Genomic DNA, 18,779 nt, shown 5'->3' with positions numbered 1-18,779 from the left:
CAGAGTGGATGGAGCAGACTTAGAGGCAGCAACATACAAGAATCCAATAGCGCAGTGAGTGAGGAGGGTAAAGAACCACATTGTTCTGTCAAGGTGCTAGTGTCAGGTGCAGGGTAAATAAGGCACTCTTGTCAGGGATAGGATTAGGTGGTTATGTGAGCGCAGGAGTCAGAGAGACTGGAGACTGGTGCTCACATGATCAGAAAAAACATGGCTGCGCCCATGACCCTCAGAATTAAAGTGACCCACCTTAATGAAACACCACCGGACAGGGTAAGAGTGGCTAAGTCTTTGCGGCATTGTGGTGGGATTGTGTGCACCTCTGAAGCAGGCCTAATGTGCCTCCAACACAACACTGATTTTTGAGTACCATTAAAATGAAATGATATTACTAAATGCTTATTTTCTACTAAAAGAGAGCTAAATCGAAGCACAGAATCTTTGTCTGTCTTCCAGATGTGCAGTTTCTCTTACCACTTTCTTATTTGTTAAGCCCACTGAATTGAGCAAGTAGAAGAAATGTTCCTTCACTATAATAGCTGCATTGACGTCATTCATTAAATGTCACTGAATAAGAAGAAAATGTTGTTTTTAAAATTATTTTATATGTGTTTCAAAATGCTGTAACAATTTTCTAATGGGCGTGTTAATATTTTTTGGGAATTCCTTTTTCATTTCCTTCATTACTAGTTTTAAAAAAGTATTAACTTTATTACATTAATAGATTATTCTAAACAAAATATGTAACCAATCAGTGCACAATAAATCCACAGTAAGCTGCCAGTAAAACAAAAGGAAGGTTCACCCAATTTCCAGAAACAATTTAAATGGATACAAATTAGTTCACGCAAGTGCTACAACTGTAAGACCATGTACACCACCAAATATGTCAGTCTCAAAGGGTAAGTGGAATGATTTCCCTCTCCCTTTGGATGAAAGATTGATTCCTTACTCTAGGAAATTAAAGCCGCGCATCCACTACCCGACTCTGGAACGACAGTACAATTACGTCATCATAATCGTACAGTCGTTCCTGGTCCCCTGTTGTGCCTACACTGAACGATATGTTGTTCAGTGTAGGCACCCTCCCTCATCCTTGAACATGGCCAATCTGTCGTTATTGGCAGATTGACCAGCATGTTCGGGTGATGATTGATGTTGGAAACGACCAGCAGGTAGGTGCATCGCTGGTCGTTTCCAACATTTTCGTGCCCGATTCATGCACGATTAATGAGCGATTGAATGATAACGATATCGTTATCGTTCAATCGCACATTAAAATCGGCAAGTGGATATGCGGCTTTAGAATTCCAGGCAATTCCCCCTAGTTGCAGGTTCCTTTAATATTGAAATACGTTCAGGATCCTTTTCTTTCTCCTCTTAGGTCATATAAGCTTTCAAGTAGTTAAAATCTTAGATCATCATTGGGTTTTCATAATGGAGTGGTACTGGAACTCATAAAAGAAAGAGGAGACCAAAGTGCAGTACCTTGCACTAAATACAATCATTTTAATCAATCAGTTGCACTCACATGGAAATTGGCTATAAAGGCATACAGTATCACCCTAGTAATGTGAAGGCTCCCTTGATGAATCCGTAGATTGAATATACTTCGTTCCCCAAATGGTAAGTCTAGCGATGCTATAACTCATAAAAACAGAGAAAGGACCATAGTGCAATACCTTATAATATCAAAAGGATTTAATAAATTGCACTCACGTGTAATACAACAATAAAAGCATATCACCACAATGATGTGGAAACTCCCTTGGCAAATCAGCAAATGGTGCATGGCGTTTTATCTCTCTCCCCAGGTGGTCAATAGGAGTCCAGAGAAAGAGCTTGGTTCCAGTTAGCAAAAAAGTCCCATAGAAAGAAGCAGTGTCTCAAACATCCAGATTGAATTAATGAATCCAAGGGAAGTACAAGGCCAGTCAAACTTAATGCATTCCGTACTCCATGGTTCTTCTTCAGAACGTCGTTGCATAGGCGTGCATAAATTAGTCACTGTGATTGCATATGGAGCTTGAGTACTCACTGCGTCCGACGAGACTTGCAGTTTTTGCAGCTGGTCAGACCTGCTGTAGATTTGCGTGACGGGCTGATGTACATCGATGGTACCGATGTTTACGCAGGAGTGCGAGATTGGACGGGTGTGAGAAAACAGCAGTAGACATCTCTATGCCAGCTTAGCTGTGGCAAGCATTAGCATATTTTCGCAGCTGCGTTGCATGTGATTTTGCAGCTGCGATTGCAGTTGTGATCTGTACTGAATCGTCTGCGGCACTGGCATAAAGGCGCAGCTGCAGCAAAAGACCCTGAATCAGGCCTAGAATCTATGAAGAAGATGGCACTCAGGTACACTGCTAGAAGCCAAGATTTTGTGTAGAGACAACATTCCAGATAAAATGGGATCTTAAGTTAGCTTGATAAAGGGGATGGGTAAGGGATGCCAGCGCTCAGGATCCCGGCAGTCAGAATCCAGACTCCGCCATTCTGACAGAGTTAGAATACCGACACTTGTTGTTCAGTATTCTAACCCTCCTCCTCTCCCTACCCTAACCCTCCCTCCACGATGCCTGACCCTAACCTCCAAAATAGTGCCTAAACCTAACCTTCCCCTCCCCGCACCCTAAACCTAACCTTCCCCCCTACTGCCTATCTCTAACCCTAGTGCCTAACCCTAACCCCTAACCATAACACTAACCCTCCCGCCAACCCCGCTATTTATCTTCAGGAATCCCGCGGTCAGAATGCTGGCCCTGGGATTCTGACAAGTGTTGGGATCCTGGCGGTAGCATTCTTAGCGACGGAATGCCCGATAAAGGCACATGCCTTTAAAGGATCGCATTTGGTCTTAAACATTGCCTTTACAGCACTAAATATTTTAGTTCATTGCATACTACTTGAGTGCTGTCTTCTTCTTCATGGATTATATTTATACATGTGTGTATATGTAAACTACCGGTCAAAAGTTTTAGAACACCCCCATTTTCCCAGTTTATTCAAGTTATTGAATAACCTGAAATTGTGCAAAGTAAACAGTAACCTGAAGTTGTGCAAAGGGTTTTTGAAAACTATCAATTAAGTAAAAAGATGTGGTGGCTTTCCTGTTGAGCTCAAGCCTAAAATGTTAAAAGACAATGCTTTTAATATATCCTGTATTTTGCTATTAAAAACATTGTCCTTTTAAATTTTGGGCCTAGACATGCTGGGAAGTAAAAGTAGCTGCTTAGCAAATAAAGTCCTGTGACACCAACTGTCAAACATGGAGCAGGAAGCGTGATGGTCTTCGGCTCTTTAGCTGAATGTCAAGTCAGTGACTTGCACATAATGACTGGCATCCTAAACCAAAATGGCTAACACAGTCTTTTGCAATACCCTATGTTCTACGCCTTGGTCAAGGTTTCATCCTACAGCAAGATAATGACCCAAAACATACAGTACTTTCTGGCTATGTCAATACCTACCTTCAAGAAAAAGAACAAGATGGTGGACTACGAATCATGGAATGGCCAGCACACTTGGGCGTATCTAGAATGGGTGCAGGGTTTACTTCATTTATAAGAAACTTGCATTTCACATGGAAGATCTTTTACTCCCTAATGTTTTATATTTGCAGGGGGAATCATTATTTTTGGCATTGGCACCCTTATTATGTCTACTATCAAGATTGTACATTCAGCTGAGTACCTGCACTGTATAACACCCGTGAAAATCATCCAGCCCATTATACAGGCCTTTTTTGTCATTGTGCAGGTGATTTCAGACTCCTTTTTCTTTACTTATATGTGAAATGGTGTCCACTTTTGGTGTATTATTTCATCCTTTGAATTTTGCCACCACCAAACTAAGCAGGGTTCAAGTAAATTTTTCATGTTGCCTATGCCTACCTGTACTTAAAGCGTAATGCATCCTACTGACATACAATACAGAGAACATCCTAATAACCAATATACTGTATATTTTAATCTAAAAATGTATATACAATGCAGAAATCATTCAAGTGAAAGCATTCAAGTGAACACCATACAATATAGAGAACATACTAGAGACCACAATACAATACAGATAGCATTCTAAGGTAATCCAATACAGAGGACCATCATAATTACCACTATACAATACAGGAACATCCAAGTGGTGGTAGAGCATGTTTGTGTCAGATATTCAATACAGAGAGTATCCTAGTGGCCACTATACAATACAGTGAGCACCCTAGTGAGCACCATACAATTCATAGAGCATCCAGTGACCACCATGTATTATAGAAAGCATCCTGCTGTCTGCTATACAATACAGAGCGCATTCCACTGACTGCTATATAATACAGATGTCAACCTAGTAATCATACATTAATGGAGAGCATCCTAGTAACTACTATACAATACAGTAAGCATCATTTTGACCACCATACAATACATAATGAATCCTGGTAAGTGACATACAAATACTGACCTAGTTACATATTCACACAGCTACTAACCTAAGTGCCTGATTCACCATGCAATGAAGCTGAAAAAATATACTAATGCCTGCCACAGATCAGCCAGAATAGAGACGCCCACTACTGCCCACTACTGCTTTCTCACATCCATAATACCTTGCAGTCCTGCATATACATCGGTACCATCAAAGCACCTTGTGATTGCCATGAATTATGGAGAGCATTCTAGTTAGCACAATACAATACATGAGCATCATAGTGACCACCATACAAAACAGAGAGCATCCTAGTGACTGCCATACAATACAGATAGCATCTTAGTGACCACCAAACAATTCATAGAGCATCCCTATGAGGGACGCAAAATACAGACAGCAGCCTAGTTACATATTCAGCATCTTTCATGGATCAGTCTGCATGCTCTACCATCTGTATCATCAATGACACTCACTGAGGATTATTTATAAAGTGAGAATTGAGAGCAAGGGGTCAGGGCTACCTTTCCCCTCTTTCTATGTATTTTTCCTCATCATTGGTCCTTCTCCAATTGTTTCCTCCTCCAACTATTTCCTAATCTTTCATACTCTTCCTTCTTCATCTTCCTCTTTTTCATACTCCCTTCTTTCTTCATTCTCTACCATCCTTCTTATAATTTTGCCTCTAACTCTATCCTACTATCTCTACTTATACACACTCGTGTGAGACTGAGCATCAGGGGAGTGTGCTGAGAACTGTTAGGATGAGTTTGCGACACAGGGGCTAATTCAGCAGTGCACGCAGATTCCCGATTATCGGGAATCTGCGCATGCGCAGGACCCATTCTGTAAGTGTGCAGAATGTGTCCTGCTAACACGCATGCTAGCTCTTGAATGTCTCTGCCTGATTCTGGGAAACGAGGGCGTATCTGCCCCATTTTCCGGGAGTGGCAAGACCAGTATCTGCAATGATCAACCCAGTGTCTTGAGGCTTACACAGCTGGCTGGCCAGCCGCCCGGCGCCATCCACCATCGTGACCATCTGCCACCGTCGCAGTGCTGGGATCGCAAATGCAGCAGGGGGTGTCATGCACTTCCTGCTGCATTTGCATTATTGCAAGGACGCAATTGCAGAGCAGCCTGCATGCAGCTTTCCAATTGCATTTCTTGCTGAATCAGGGCCACAGTTACTGAGGTGCCAGTGGGCATACGGTATATATAACCCCAACTGCCAAACGGAGGTCCAGCACCTGTAAGGCTCACACTGCTAGTGGTAGAGAATGGGAAGGGTCAGCACAAGGCACATGAAAGAAGGGGGCTTGGCCCTAGGGAGGGGTCATCCAATAATAAGGAAAGCAATGTCTGGGCTGGTCCAATCAGTCAAGGGCATTATAAGATAATACTCATTGGAGTACATAATTTGCTTAATCACATAAAATGCATAACAGTTTCTAAAGGAAAAGAGGAACCATTCTGCAGTTTTACCATATCCTAATTATGCCATACCTCTCAACATTGTTAAGTAGTCCCCATGGGAACAGAAGTGTGTGCATTGATGCATGCCTCCAGGTGCATTGTCATCCCAATGTACTGGGTGTGGTCACATCACATATGGGTGAGCCACACTACTCCCATGTTACACAATTGGCCTATCTCACTTCTCTAGTAAACCATCACTCACCTCTTTTGTAAACTACCATAACCTGTGTAACACATTATCCCTCCTGTCTGCCATGGCTGTAACACATGCCTCCTTCCACCTATATAATAGCACATTGCCCCTCCTGTCTGCTCTGCAACACATCCTCCTATGATATCACCTCTGTTCTCACATATGCCCCCTCTTGCATGCTCTCTAACTCATTCCTACCTCACCACTGTAGTAACTTATTCACCCCCATAACCTCTGTAGTAAAACATTTCCAACACTCATACCATTTCCACAAACTACAGAAATACCCTCCATTCACTGCAGCAACATTCACCCATCTCTGACAACTCACTCTCCTTCATAAGGTTGCCTTCCTTCCAAGAGTAGCTCCGCAGTTGTTCAGGAATATTCAGGCGATGGATTTATTCTGATTCACTGCTAGACTGACCTCACTGAAGAATGCCGGGTCTGACTGCAGGATGGGGACCAGGAGAAACCCACTTCCCCCATTCACAGTGGGACCTGATACTGCACAATACGGGACAGAAACATGGGGACCCGGTATGTCTGGATGGAAAAATAAATAATTTTTCTTTCCAGGGTCTTCCTGTATCTGTAATGCCTTCCTCAGGCAGGGCAGCCAAGACTTCTGGTGGGCCCGGATGCTGGGGTGGTGTAGCCACAGTAGGGGGTGTGGCTCAGCATTGCAGGGGGCACTTATCACCTCCCCTACACTCCTGGGCCCCCCTAGAAACCAGGCCCCGGTAATCTGTACCCATTCCCCCCTGTCTTTGCCGACTCCAGAAAATGCCATGGAGGGTTCTTGTTGTGCACCAGTGCTGTAGGCTATTTTTAAAGAAAAGTGTTTTGCAAATGTAAGATTATTCATGTGTCCTAATACATATAAATATATTTACCTCAACATTTTTTTCTTTTAGACATTTTTCCTTTGTATGTCCTGCAAACATTGTGTCCAAATCTATATAAATGCAACCAGGTAAGTAGTCCAATGCTCGCTTGTTATACTCTCCATGCCTTTCTTACTTGTGTTAATGCCTTAAGGCTTGATTCAGCTTGGATCGCAGCTGTTAATACGCATGTAATCTGCCAACTGTTGCATTCTGCGCATGCGCACACATCTTAGTGCGCGGGACGGCCACTGAGAACGGGACTGCGATCGCAGGGGTATGTCGACCCATCGCAGAGTGATTGACAGGAAGTGCTGTTTGTGTGTGGTGCCTGGGGGATGGTCGGGGAAACGCAGGCGTGCCAGTGCATTCGCATGCCTTTCAGGGGTGTGCATAAATTAGCCACTGCAATAGCCTATGCAGCCTGAGGTCTCATAGCGTGCATGGCTGTTAGCAATTTCTGAGTAAGATCAGGGCTTGTGCAACTGTGCATGAAGCAGCATTTGTACTTGATTGTACCGATGGTTTAGCTGTATTACGAATGTGTGTAAGGTAAAGTGGGCATCCCTGTGCTCCGGCATTGCACCGGCGCAGAGACAGCTGATCTGAAAATCAGCTGTCCCCGCGAGTGGCTTTACTATAGGTCACGTATGCGCACAAGAGCCCCAACGTCCAACGGAAGAAGCCAGGCAGGGGTGGAGGGAAGATGGCGAATGCTCCCGCACTCAGGGCCTGATTCAGAGCCAGACGCTATTTGCGCTCGCTCGTTCAGAAAAAGGGGCCGGCTATTTAAATTGAGCGCTCGCTCTTTGCGGTCTGTTGACGCCTCTATGTCAGAGCGAGAGAACGAAACATGCGCTCGCTATTTTGTAAAGACGCCCCCTGGCCGCTCGCATCCTACATCATCTCTGCTATTTATTTGATTAATCGAGTACATCGAAAGGCGTCTGAACTGCTCGCGTTGCTTGTGGTAGGATATTCCTACCGCAATCATGCGAACAGTTCAGGTTAAGAAACAACCAAGTGACGTGGTCGATGACGTTGCTTTGTTAACTATGCACGCCCTTAAAACACCCGTTTTGACCGTTTGGCACGTCTGCATTCGGATCACCACTCCCCGTTTTCAAGCATCTTCCCCTGTTACCACCCACAAATGCCTCATCCTGTCACTCAAATTAGCAGGCACTCACTATTTTGCGAGCGCTCGATTTCCAACCGCAATGACTGGTTGGCGCATGCGCATTATGACCCATACGCATGCGCAGATGTGCGAACATCGCTCGGAGCGAACGAGCGGCCGCTTACGAGCGGCTCTGAATCAGGCCCTCAAGCTCCAAAAATATTGTATTTTCAGAGCTTTATTAATTCTGTCCCCATTCCGCAAGAGGATGGTAAGCAGGAGATATCTGTGATATCTCATGCTTTACCTTCTTGATGAATGGCTCCAATACTTAATTTCTACAATTTATTTTGTAGAAATTAAGTGATGATGAATAGACCCCTAAGTAGTGCCACTCATAACACATTGTGCCACACAGTAATGCCCCTTACACATTATGCCACACAGTAATGCCCCTTATAACATTATGCCACACAGTATTGCCCCTTATAATATATTATGTCACACAGTAATGCCCCTTATAACAAATAATGCCACAGTAATGACCCTAACAACACATTATGCTACAGTAATGCCCCTTACACATTATGCCACAATAATGCCTCTTACACATTATGCCACACAGTAATGCCTCTTATAACACATTATGCCAAAGTAATCTCCTTTCACATTATGCCACACATATTAATGCCCCTTACACATTATGCCCCCCTCCATTGTCCCTCCAGCAGTATCTCACCTTGTCCCCCTATGTCCCTGCATGAGCAGGTTTGGATTTGGAGCTGCTTGCCTGCACTGGCAGGCAGTCATATGCTGCCCTTGAGAGACACATCATCACCGTCATTTAGAGTCTGGCACCGGTGGCGAGCCAATCAGAGCTCGCAGACCGGTAGCCGCTTCTGATTGGCTTCAGGTCCGTGAGCTCCGATTGGCTTGCGACCAGCGCCACATTTGAATGATGGTGGCACGGTGTCTCTCAAGGGCTGCAGGCAGCTGCCTGCTAGTGTGGGCGTGTGGCACCACATCCACACCTGCAGCACCTGGGCCCCCCTTGGCAGCCTGTCCAGCCTGTCTCCGACGTCTCCTCTGCGCCCCCTCAAGTCCGGTGCCCAGAGCATGTGTCCCCTCCTTAGTTGCGGTCCTGCCTGTCATTCATTTAAGATTTTATTCATCCTGATTTAAATCTTTTGTTGATTTCACATTTAACCCAACCCTGACTTTGAGAGCTTTTCCAAAGACTACCCAAAGGTGACATTATAAAGTAAACAATGTAACATTGACTGTCCTGTTTGATGTGTTTCACTCTATATATATACTGATATATCCTCATATACCTATATGGCGCAAGACGCTTAGCACGAATGAGGGGCTCGACACAGGTAGCTTAGCATATTTTTTCACTAAATATTGTGTCTTAGGCTGGGTACACATGTAAAGATTTTCTGTCCAACCATCCAACTAGTTGATTAGTTGGAATGAAAATCTGGTAAGGGATGAAAGCAAATGACAATCAGCAATTTGGTCCCAGACGCCAGAAAATGGAAAAAAACTGTTGTTTGAACAAATTGTTTAGATCAAACATTTAACAAACTTGTCTGATCGACAATTTTCATCTGTTTTCTGGCATTTAGGAGCAAATTGCTGATCATCAGCTACTCCCATACGTTACCAGATTTTCATTCCAACCAATCAACAAGTTGGATGGTTGGACAGAAAATCTTTAGTTGTGTACCCAGCTTAAGTTGCATCGCAGCTGCACACAAAGCCACTCACAGTACAATAGAGACGCTTGGTTACGACTTTTGTCACAATGGAGTTGGTGCAACCTATATGCCCAGTCACAGATTCAACATAAAAGAATGCGGTTGGAGAAATGGCAGATCGTATCTGTATTCTGAACCATTTTATTTTTACAAATTTGCAACTTGTCACACATAAATGTAAAAGTATGGCAAGCCCCAGTGATCAGTGTATGCTAGCAATGTCGTTTTGTCGTTCCTTGCCGTTTTTAGCTGTGCAAATAAGATGCAACTTTTAAAAAAAGGGCGCTTATCATGGCTACTGTAAGTAACAAGGACTCTGACATGCCAAGAGGGGCTATTTGCCATGCCTAGAGCAATGGTTTATGAAGACTCATCTGTAGCACGAATCACAATTCCTCCAAATTTTATCTTTTTTTACTTTTGCATTTTCATATAGGCTTTAGCAAAGTGTGTGTGTTTCCTTCCAATTTCCTAATAAAATAATTTGCTGTGGCAGATTTAGATCAAGTTTCTCCTCGGAATACACAGTTAATAGGTTTTTTTTTAAATCGCTATAATTTGTCAATTTGAAACTAATTAAAATATTTTTTGTTACTAGCAAAAAAGGATTTATACTAGTTAAGAAATTAATAATAATACATTTAGAAAAAGTTAATAATGGACTTAATGAAAACAATTAACTCATCTGTGGAATCTTGAGTCAATTCATTGTTCTAAATTCAGTGAAATGATCTGTTTGAGGTTTACTCATCTCTACTTGATGGCAAAGTTATTTTGTATTACAAAATAGAGGAGATATACTTACAATATTCCTAGTTTGCATAGTAAACAGGACAGCGTCGTGATTTGCCAGTGACCACAACTACTGTACTTCAGTGTTAATTTATTTTGTTCTTTAGATAAAACTCTGACACGTGTGCACTGTTGCAAGCATCGGAGAGTAAAGCTAGGTACACACTATGCGATTTTTTTTCTTCATACCGATAATTGGGACGATTTTTTGGTAATAACATGGTCCCGATATCTGTGCTTCACACTGCACAATTTAAATGAAATACCTGGTGAATTTCACGGTGAATTTGCATACGTACGCCCACAAAGATGATAGGGTAATCATGAAAATCATACGAAATATTGGCAGATTATTGAGAATGCACACACTGCACGATACCGGGAAATTGAGACTGAGAATTTCGGTCGTGACCGACAGATCGGATAATTGAAGGAATGTGTTTGTGGATTTTTTTAGGCATTTTATTGGTGAAACGCTAAAACGATCATTCATACACACAATACAATAAATGAGGTCGATCACGCGATTACAGACACATCGGCCCAATAATTGTATAGTGTGTAGATTGCTTTAGAAATGGCATTCTCACACCTGATGTCTGAAGGGACCTTTCCATTAAACAACTTTTTGAACAATCCGACCAAAACCAGGAGGTTTTGGTCGGATTGTTCAGAAAGTCGTCTAATGGATAGCCAGCAAGGACCAGCGATGCGCGTGCACGCTGGGGCCTTGCGGACCCCAACTCTCTGTGGAACATGCTGGTCAACCTGACGACAATCGTCAGGTTCCACATGTTCACAGATAGGAGGTCGGTCTCCTGCACTGAATGACGGTCAGTGAACGCCGTTCAGTGCGGGCACCACACCCGGCGACCTGAAGGACTGAACGCTAGACGTTCAGTTTTTCAGGTCGCCTAATGGATAGGCCCCTTAAGTTGCTACCTGCCAAAATATTCCTACTGAACTGCACAACAGAAAGTAAACGGTACACTAATAGCAGCCAATTAGCTATTATCTTTGATGTTAACCAATGAAAGCAAATGTCTGGTTGCTAAAGAAAGATTTTTAAACTCCAGTCGCTAGAGGATATTGGCAGGATTCTGATGTATAGGGAGAAGGCTGACAAAGCTTTATATGTTAAAATTTTGGTTGGTATGATATATCCGGTATTAGGGGTGTAGCATTTACCAGATATAAATAAACAAACAATATATTCCACAGGTGTTATAAGAGCTTAAAATATAATACAGTAAAAAGAGAAAGTCTGTGCATCTGTATTAAGAATATTGTTTCTACAATTTCCTTTGGACACATGGGACCGAATAGATGATTAGACTTTCCAAAATATATCCTTTTCTTTTTCCATATAGGATTTCTTGCCAATGTGCACGTAATCAGTATCACTCTCCTCCTCTTCAGTATTTAACTGAAGTAGCCTCAAATAATGGAGAAAGCTGACATGGGCATTAACTTTATTAAAACCATTAAAATATGAGATAAGTATTAAGTGTACCAAAAAGAAATAGTAAAACCACTTATCTGGTGTATAGTCAGAGGCAAGGTCCCGGAAACCTCCACAACTGACTTCCCGATGTTATAAGTCCAGGCAAGGCAGTGACAGCTCACTGCCTCACATCACCCTAGTGTCACGATCCAGTGCAAGAATTCCTCTGTGGAGGACGGTGAGCCGAGGGGTTCGGGTGACTAGAGGAGTGACTAGACTAGGTCTCCTAGTTGCGGCCAAACCCAGGTTTGGCTGGACCTGCCCAGAGGCGCGGAGTCTAACTCACTTGGTGGTTTTCTCCAGTGACCCCTCCAATTGGGATTTGGTTTTCAGCTGCACCAAGTGAGTAGGTCGTGGCCCTCTGGACAGGTACCTGGGAATGGCAGAAGACCGGAAACTATAATGAATGCAATAGCACTGGAGGTGAATGGAATGAATGAACTCTGGAAATGGAACTGAATGCTATAACACAGGCATGGACTGGAAACAGTTAAGTATGCATAAAAACACAGACATATACTGGGGATTGCAAAGGCAAGAGCAGAGTGGACTCAGGGAATATATGGGAATGCTAGAAATGATTGGAGCTGATTACCAGAAACAAGACACTAAGCAAAGAACACAGACATATACTGGAGATTGCACAGACAAGAGCAGAGTGGACTCAGGGAATATATGGGAATGCTGGAAATGATTGGAGCTGATTACCAGAGACAAGACACAAAGAGAAGTCAGGCATACACTAGGAGAGTGCTAAATGCAAGTGCAGATTTGCACTGACAAGACACAGCGCAGATTGACACAGATATGTGCTGGGAGGTCCAGCTGTGAGCTAATTAATACCAGCAGGTAATCTGACACCTCAGTGACACAAGAAAGCTGCAATACTAGCAGCACATATACAAAGACACACAGACATAGAAAACAAAACAGTCTGGATACTGGGAGAGAACTACTCTCAGACTAAGAATAGCTTGGAAGCTAATACTGGAAACTGGAAAACTGTGAACAGGCTGAAGTAACTCTCTGAAAGATTAGCACAGAGCAGCGCTGGTATCACTGGAACAGAGAAGAAGTTGAACAGCAACTTCCTGGAGTTCTGGAGGCGGATCTATACCCAGGGGTAGCAGATTACTGGAGCACAGCATCAGCTGACTGAAATCATGCTACCATAGGTTAGGAGTACTGTCACATGAGAGGAACTGTCATGGCGGTGCCCATGATGGGAACTCCAATCCCCAGCACACACAGCCGACCATGGAAGCTCGCAAAAAGCACCCAAGGCAGAATACTCAGCCCCACATCCATCGCCGCACCAGACGCCCAACCGCAAGGAAGTATGGGGAAGCCGGCAAGGAGGTGAGAGAGGCCGATCCTAGGCTGTACCCTGACAGTACCCCCTCCTTTTAGGGTGGGCACCGAACACCCATAAAGGCTCAACTGGAACTCCTCAGAAAGACACAAAAAATATATTTGAAAAACACAGGAAACTCGAAAATCTTGCTTGAAGATACAATAAGAACTGGAAAATTTAGAAGAACAAGGTTCCCAATACCAGATGGATTCTGAGACTAATAATTGGAAGAAATAGTCAACTTGGTCCAAGAAAGGTTGGTCACCAGGAAGTAATCGATTCTTCTTCTTTTTCCGAGACTTTTTCGAACCACTTGAAGAAGAAGAAGACTTAAGTTGCAAAGTGTCTTTCACGGGAACTACCAAAATTGTTTTTTCATCGTACTCAGGATCATAGTCAGAATCTGTGTTATAATTTATCATCCTTATGCCTCCTTGAGTCTTATCCTTCTGGACAGGTTGTTTTTGTACTGGATCTTTTTGAGAAGGACTCAAAGAAATGCATCTGAGCTTAATAGCAGAGGGTGGTACCCCAGAACTTGAGACTTTGTTGAGATGAGTATTCCCAAGAGAACTGTCAGGATAAGTTGGACCAAATTCTTTAATGACTGCCGCAGAAAAGGCTACTAAATCTGACTGCATCGGATCCTTTGAATCATAAATAGGCTCAACCCAGTCCCAGGCTTTACCTCGGAAAGATGAAATGATAAATTTTACTACATTAGTAGGCTTGATTTCAGACCATGGCAAGGATTTCATAATAGCGATGAAATGATCCACCAAGGCATAATACTGCATTATATCTCCATCAAAAAGAATGGGCATAGAAACATCAGATGGATCCTGAGGGATACCCATACATATAGTGGTAGCGTCATTTTGTGAACCTCTTAACTGATGGGGCACTAAAACGTTTGACTTTGACACAACACCAGAAGACTCTTCCTTGAGTAAAGAACCGGAGATCCTTTCTTGGTGCAAGAAATTTGAGATCTTTCCCTGGGATATGGATTTTGAAACTCCTTCTTGGGATGTTAGACTTGGGACTCCCTCCTGAGGAGTAACACTGGTAGCCTCCTGCTGAGGTATGACACTAGAACTCCCATCTTGGGGAGTAACACTTGTAAACCCTTGTTCTTGGGGTACAAGACTTGAGACCCCCTCCTGGGGTAAGACACTTGCACTCTCCTTCGGAAATGTAATACTCGAAATCCCCCCATGGGGAATGGCACTAGGAATCCTATCTTGGAGTATAATACTTGAAACCCCCTTTTGTGGTAAAACACTTGGAAGTCCCTTTTGGGGAATAACACTGGAAACCCCATCCTGAGGTGAGACACTTGGTCCCGTCCTGGGGAAGGACACTAGGAACCCTCTCTCGGGGTAAGAGGCTTGAAACCCCCTCCTGGGGTACAGAACTTGAAACAAGGATTTTCTCTTGGGACGTAACACTTGAAATCCCCTCCTGAGGTAGGATACTTGAAATCCCTTTCTGAGGAATAACACTTGAAATGAAGACCCTCTCTTGGGGTGTAAGACTTGAAACGAAGGCCTCCCCTTGAGGCGTGAAACTCGAAACGAAAGCCCCCTCCTGGGGTGTGAAACTCGAAGCGAAGGCCCCCTCCTGGGGCATGAAACTCAAAGCGGAGGCCCCCTCCTGGGGCGTGAAACGAAACAAAAGTCTTCTCCAAGGGTACAACACTTGTAACCTCTTCCTGGGGTAAAAGACTTGAAATTAACGCCCCCTCCTGGGGCACAAAACTTGTAACATCCTCCTGGGGTGAGAGACTTAAGGCCCCTTCCTTGAGTACAGAACTTGACACTCCCTGTTGGAGTATGGGACCTAAAACCCCCTTCTGGGGAAGCAGACTCTGCTTTTCCTTTCAGGGTATGGAACATGAAACCCCCTTTTGGGATGCGAGAACAGAGACTTCCTCCTGGGGTGAGTGACTCAAAACCTCCTCTTGAGGTTTGAAACTTGAGACCCTTTCTTGGGGCGTAACACTTGAAATGATGGCCCTCTCCTGGGGCACGAAACTTGTAACCCCCTCCTGGGGTGAGAGACTTGAAACCCCCTCTTGGGGTACGAGACTTGAGACCCCCTGCTGGAGTGCAAGACTTGAGACCCCCTGCTGGAGTGCAAGACTTGAGATCCCCTCCTGGGGTGTGAGACTTGAGACCCCCTCCTGGGGTGCGACACTTGAGACCCCCTCCTGAGGTGAGACACTTGAGGTCCCATCTTGGAGAATAACACTTGAAATTCCCCCTTGGGGCACAAAACTGGGAACCCCATCCTGGGGTGAGACACTTGAATTCCCCTCCTGGGGTATGACACTGGAAACCCCATCCTGGGGTGGGATACTTGAAATCCCTTTCTGGGGAAGAATTTAAGGCTCCCTCTTGGGGCGTAACACTAGGAACCCCCTCTTGGAGTATAGCATTAGAGGCCCCTCCTTGGGGTACGACACTTGAAACCCTCTCCTGGGGTGTAGAGTCAGGAAACCCCTGTTGAGGTACTTGACTTGAGGCCCCTTCCTGGGAAACAAGATTCGAAACCTTCTTTTGGGGTGAGAGACTCAAGGCCCCCTCCTGGAGTACAGAACTTGACACTCCCTGTTGGAGTATGGGACCTAAAACCCCCTCTTGAGGTATGGAACTTGAGACCCTCTCTTGGGGTGCAAGACTTGAGACCCCTTGCTGGGGTGCGAGACTTGAGACCCCCTGCTGGGGTGCAAGACTTGGGACCCCCTGCTGGGGTGCGAGACTTGGGACCCCCTGCTGGGGTGCGAGACTTGGGACCTCCACTCGGGGTAAGGAAGTTGAGACCTCTCCTGGGACTACTGACTGGAGTCCCGTATTGGGAAAAACAGAATCCGGACTGGGACCGATGGAAATGGAATCCGGGCTGTGACCAGTAGAAATGGAATGAGTAGTGTCCCTGACATTAGAAGGTTGAAATATCCTCCCAATATTTCTTAGACGAGGGTTGAAGCATCTTGTAGCAGGGCCCCAATCGAAAACTTGAACTTTCTTTTGCTCAGTGCACATCACCTCCTTATCTGTAACTGAAGAAACGGGAATCACTGATGGATGATGGGGAGCACTGAAAGCGCAGACATTGGGAGTCACACACTTGTCACCACTTCTCAGAGGGCGCAGAGTACAATCCTTAAGAAAGTGATCGTCATAACCGCAATATAAACAGAGATGCAGTTCCCAGCGTCGCTGACGTTCAACCTCAGTAAGTTTAGGGTGCAGGAAACTTTGATGTTTTATTTAGTTTGTTTGGAAAAGCTGTTAGTCAAGTCAGGAGTAGCACTAGAGAGTTTGGGAATAACTTGAAAAATTTTGGGACGGATATTTTGTAGTTGTAGCCAGTAGAAACTCTTGAAAGGTTCAGGGTCACGCATATCAGAAAATTGGGGAACCAGAGGACACTTGAGAGGTTCACTAGCTTGCACAGAAAAGTTTTCATCTGTAGGTGTAATTGAAACTTCAGAACAAAACTGTGGAGAATTCACTGGCGGAACTTGTGGTGTGTCTGGGGACAAAGCAGCTAGAACTGAATGAATAACCATCATTTGACTAGAGAGTTCTTGCAGCTGCTGTCTGACGGATTGCAAAGCTGTCTCCTGTGCAGTCACACGAAAGAGTAAATCCTGAAACCCTGCATCACCCTGGAACCTGGCGGCAAGCATATTGGGCTGTTCAACTGTCACGATCCAGTGCAAGAATTCCTCTGTGGAGGACGGTGAGCCGAGGGGTTCGGGTGACTAGGGGAGTGACTAGACTAGGTCTCCTAGTTGCGGCCAAACCCAGGTGAATGGAATGAATGAACTCTGGAAATGGAACTGAATGCTATAACACAGGCAAGGACTGGAAACAGTTAAGTATGCATAAAAACACAGACATATACTGGGGATTGCAAAGGCAAGAGCAGAGTGGACTCAGGGAATAAATGGGAATGCTAGAAATGATTGGAGCTGATTACCAGAGACAAGACACTGAGCAAAGAACACAGACATATACTGGAGATTGCACAGACAAGAGCAGAGTGGACTCAGGGAATATATGGGAATGCTGGAAATGATTGGAGCTGATTACCAGAGACAAGACACAAAGAGAAGTCAGGCATACACTAGGAGAGTGCTAAATGCAAGTGCAGATTTGCACTGACAAGACACAGCGCAGATTGACACAGATATGTGCTGGGAGGTCCAGCTGTGAGCTATTTAATACCAGCAGGTAATCTGACACCTCAGTGACACAAGAAAGCTGCAATACTAGCAGCACATATACAAAGACACACAGACATAGAAAACAAAACAGTCTGGATACTGGGAGAGAACTACTCTCAGACTAAGAATAGCTTGGAAGCTAATACTGGAAACTGGAGAACTGTGAACAGGCTGAAGTAACTCTCTGAAAGATTAGCACAGAGCAGCGCTGGTATCACTGGAACAGAGAAGAAGTTGAACAGCAACTTCCTGGAGTTCTGGAGGCGGATTTATACCCAGGGGTAGCAGATTACTGGAGCACAGCATCAGCTGACTGTGCTACCATAGGTTAGGAGTACTGTCACATGAGAGGAACTGTCATGGCGGCGCCCATGATGGGAACTCCGATCCCCAGCACACACAGCCGACCATGGAAGCTCGCAAAAAGCACCCAAGGCAGAATACTCAGCCCAACATCCATCACCGCACCAGGTTACTATTTCTAATCATCTATCAGACCCATTTGTCCAAAGGAACTTGTTGAAACAATACAGATGCGCAGATTTTTACTTCTTTTTACAGCATTTACCAGATGCCGAATTCTAAGGTAGGACAGGAAGCCCTGGCGCTATCTAGAGTGAAAAGAAGAATAGAGGAAAATAAATAAACACTTCCCTCAGAAATTGCTGTGGTGGCTTTTATCAACGTTGCTCATATATAGAAGAAATTATAAGAAAAAACGATATCATAGTTTAAAATTACAGCAGTAAAAAAAAATTATATCAAATCTCAAATATATAATGAAAAAAAAAAATGAGATGCCAAGGTTAATGTTGGGGTATTGGACCCCCCTTGGTAATATGCTTATAATATGTTGTATAAGTTTTTTCATATGCGGTTTTAATGCATATATGGAAATAGAAATTTTCCAGACATAGGAGATTTATCAATGCTTGGAGAGAGATAAAATGGAGAGAGATAAAGTACTGACCAATCAGCTTCTCTATGTCATTTTATGGGCTTCGTTTGAAAAATTACAGGAGCTGATT

At 44.1% G+C, this 18,779-nt stretch overlaps 1 protein-coding gene across 1 annotated transcript in view; it reads left to right on the top strand.

Moving 5' to 3' along the window:
* Window positions 1–18,779, top strand: part of LOC148511842 (proton channel OTOP2-like) — a 45,367-nt gene that overhangs the window by 4,545 nt on the left and 22,043 nt on the right. The window contains exons 2-3 of the mRNA XM_088482702.1: window positions 3,623–3,759; window positions 7,012–7,070. Coding sequence (XP_088338828.1) covers window positions 3,623–3,759; window positions 7,012–7,070 — 196 coding nt within the window. The remainder of the gene's footprint in view (window positions 1–3,622; window positions 3,760–7,011; window positions 7,071–18,779) is intronic.

Source organism: Taudactylus pleione, unplaced genomic scaffold, assembly GCF_031769625.1.
Source record: "Taudactylus pleione unplaced genomic scaffold, aTauple2 ptg000290l, whole genome shotgun sequence".
In the NCBI taxonomy this organism is placed as follows: domain Eukaryota; kingdom Metazoa; phylum Chordata; class Amphibia; order Anura; family Myobatrachidae; genus Taudactylus; species Taudactylus pleione.
This window is presented reverse-complemented; position numbering and strand designations above follow the sequence as displayed.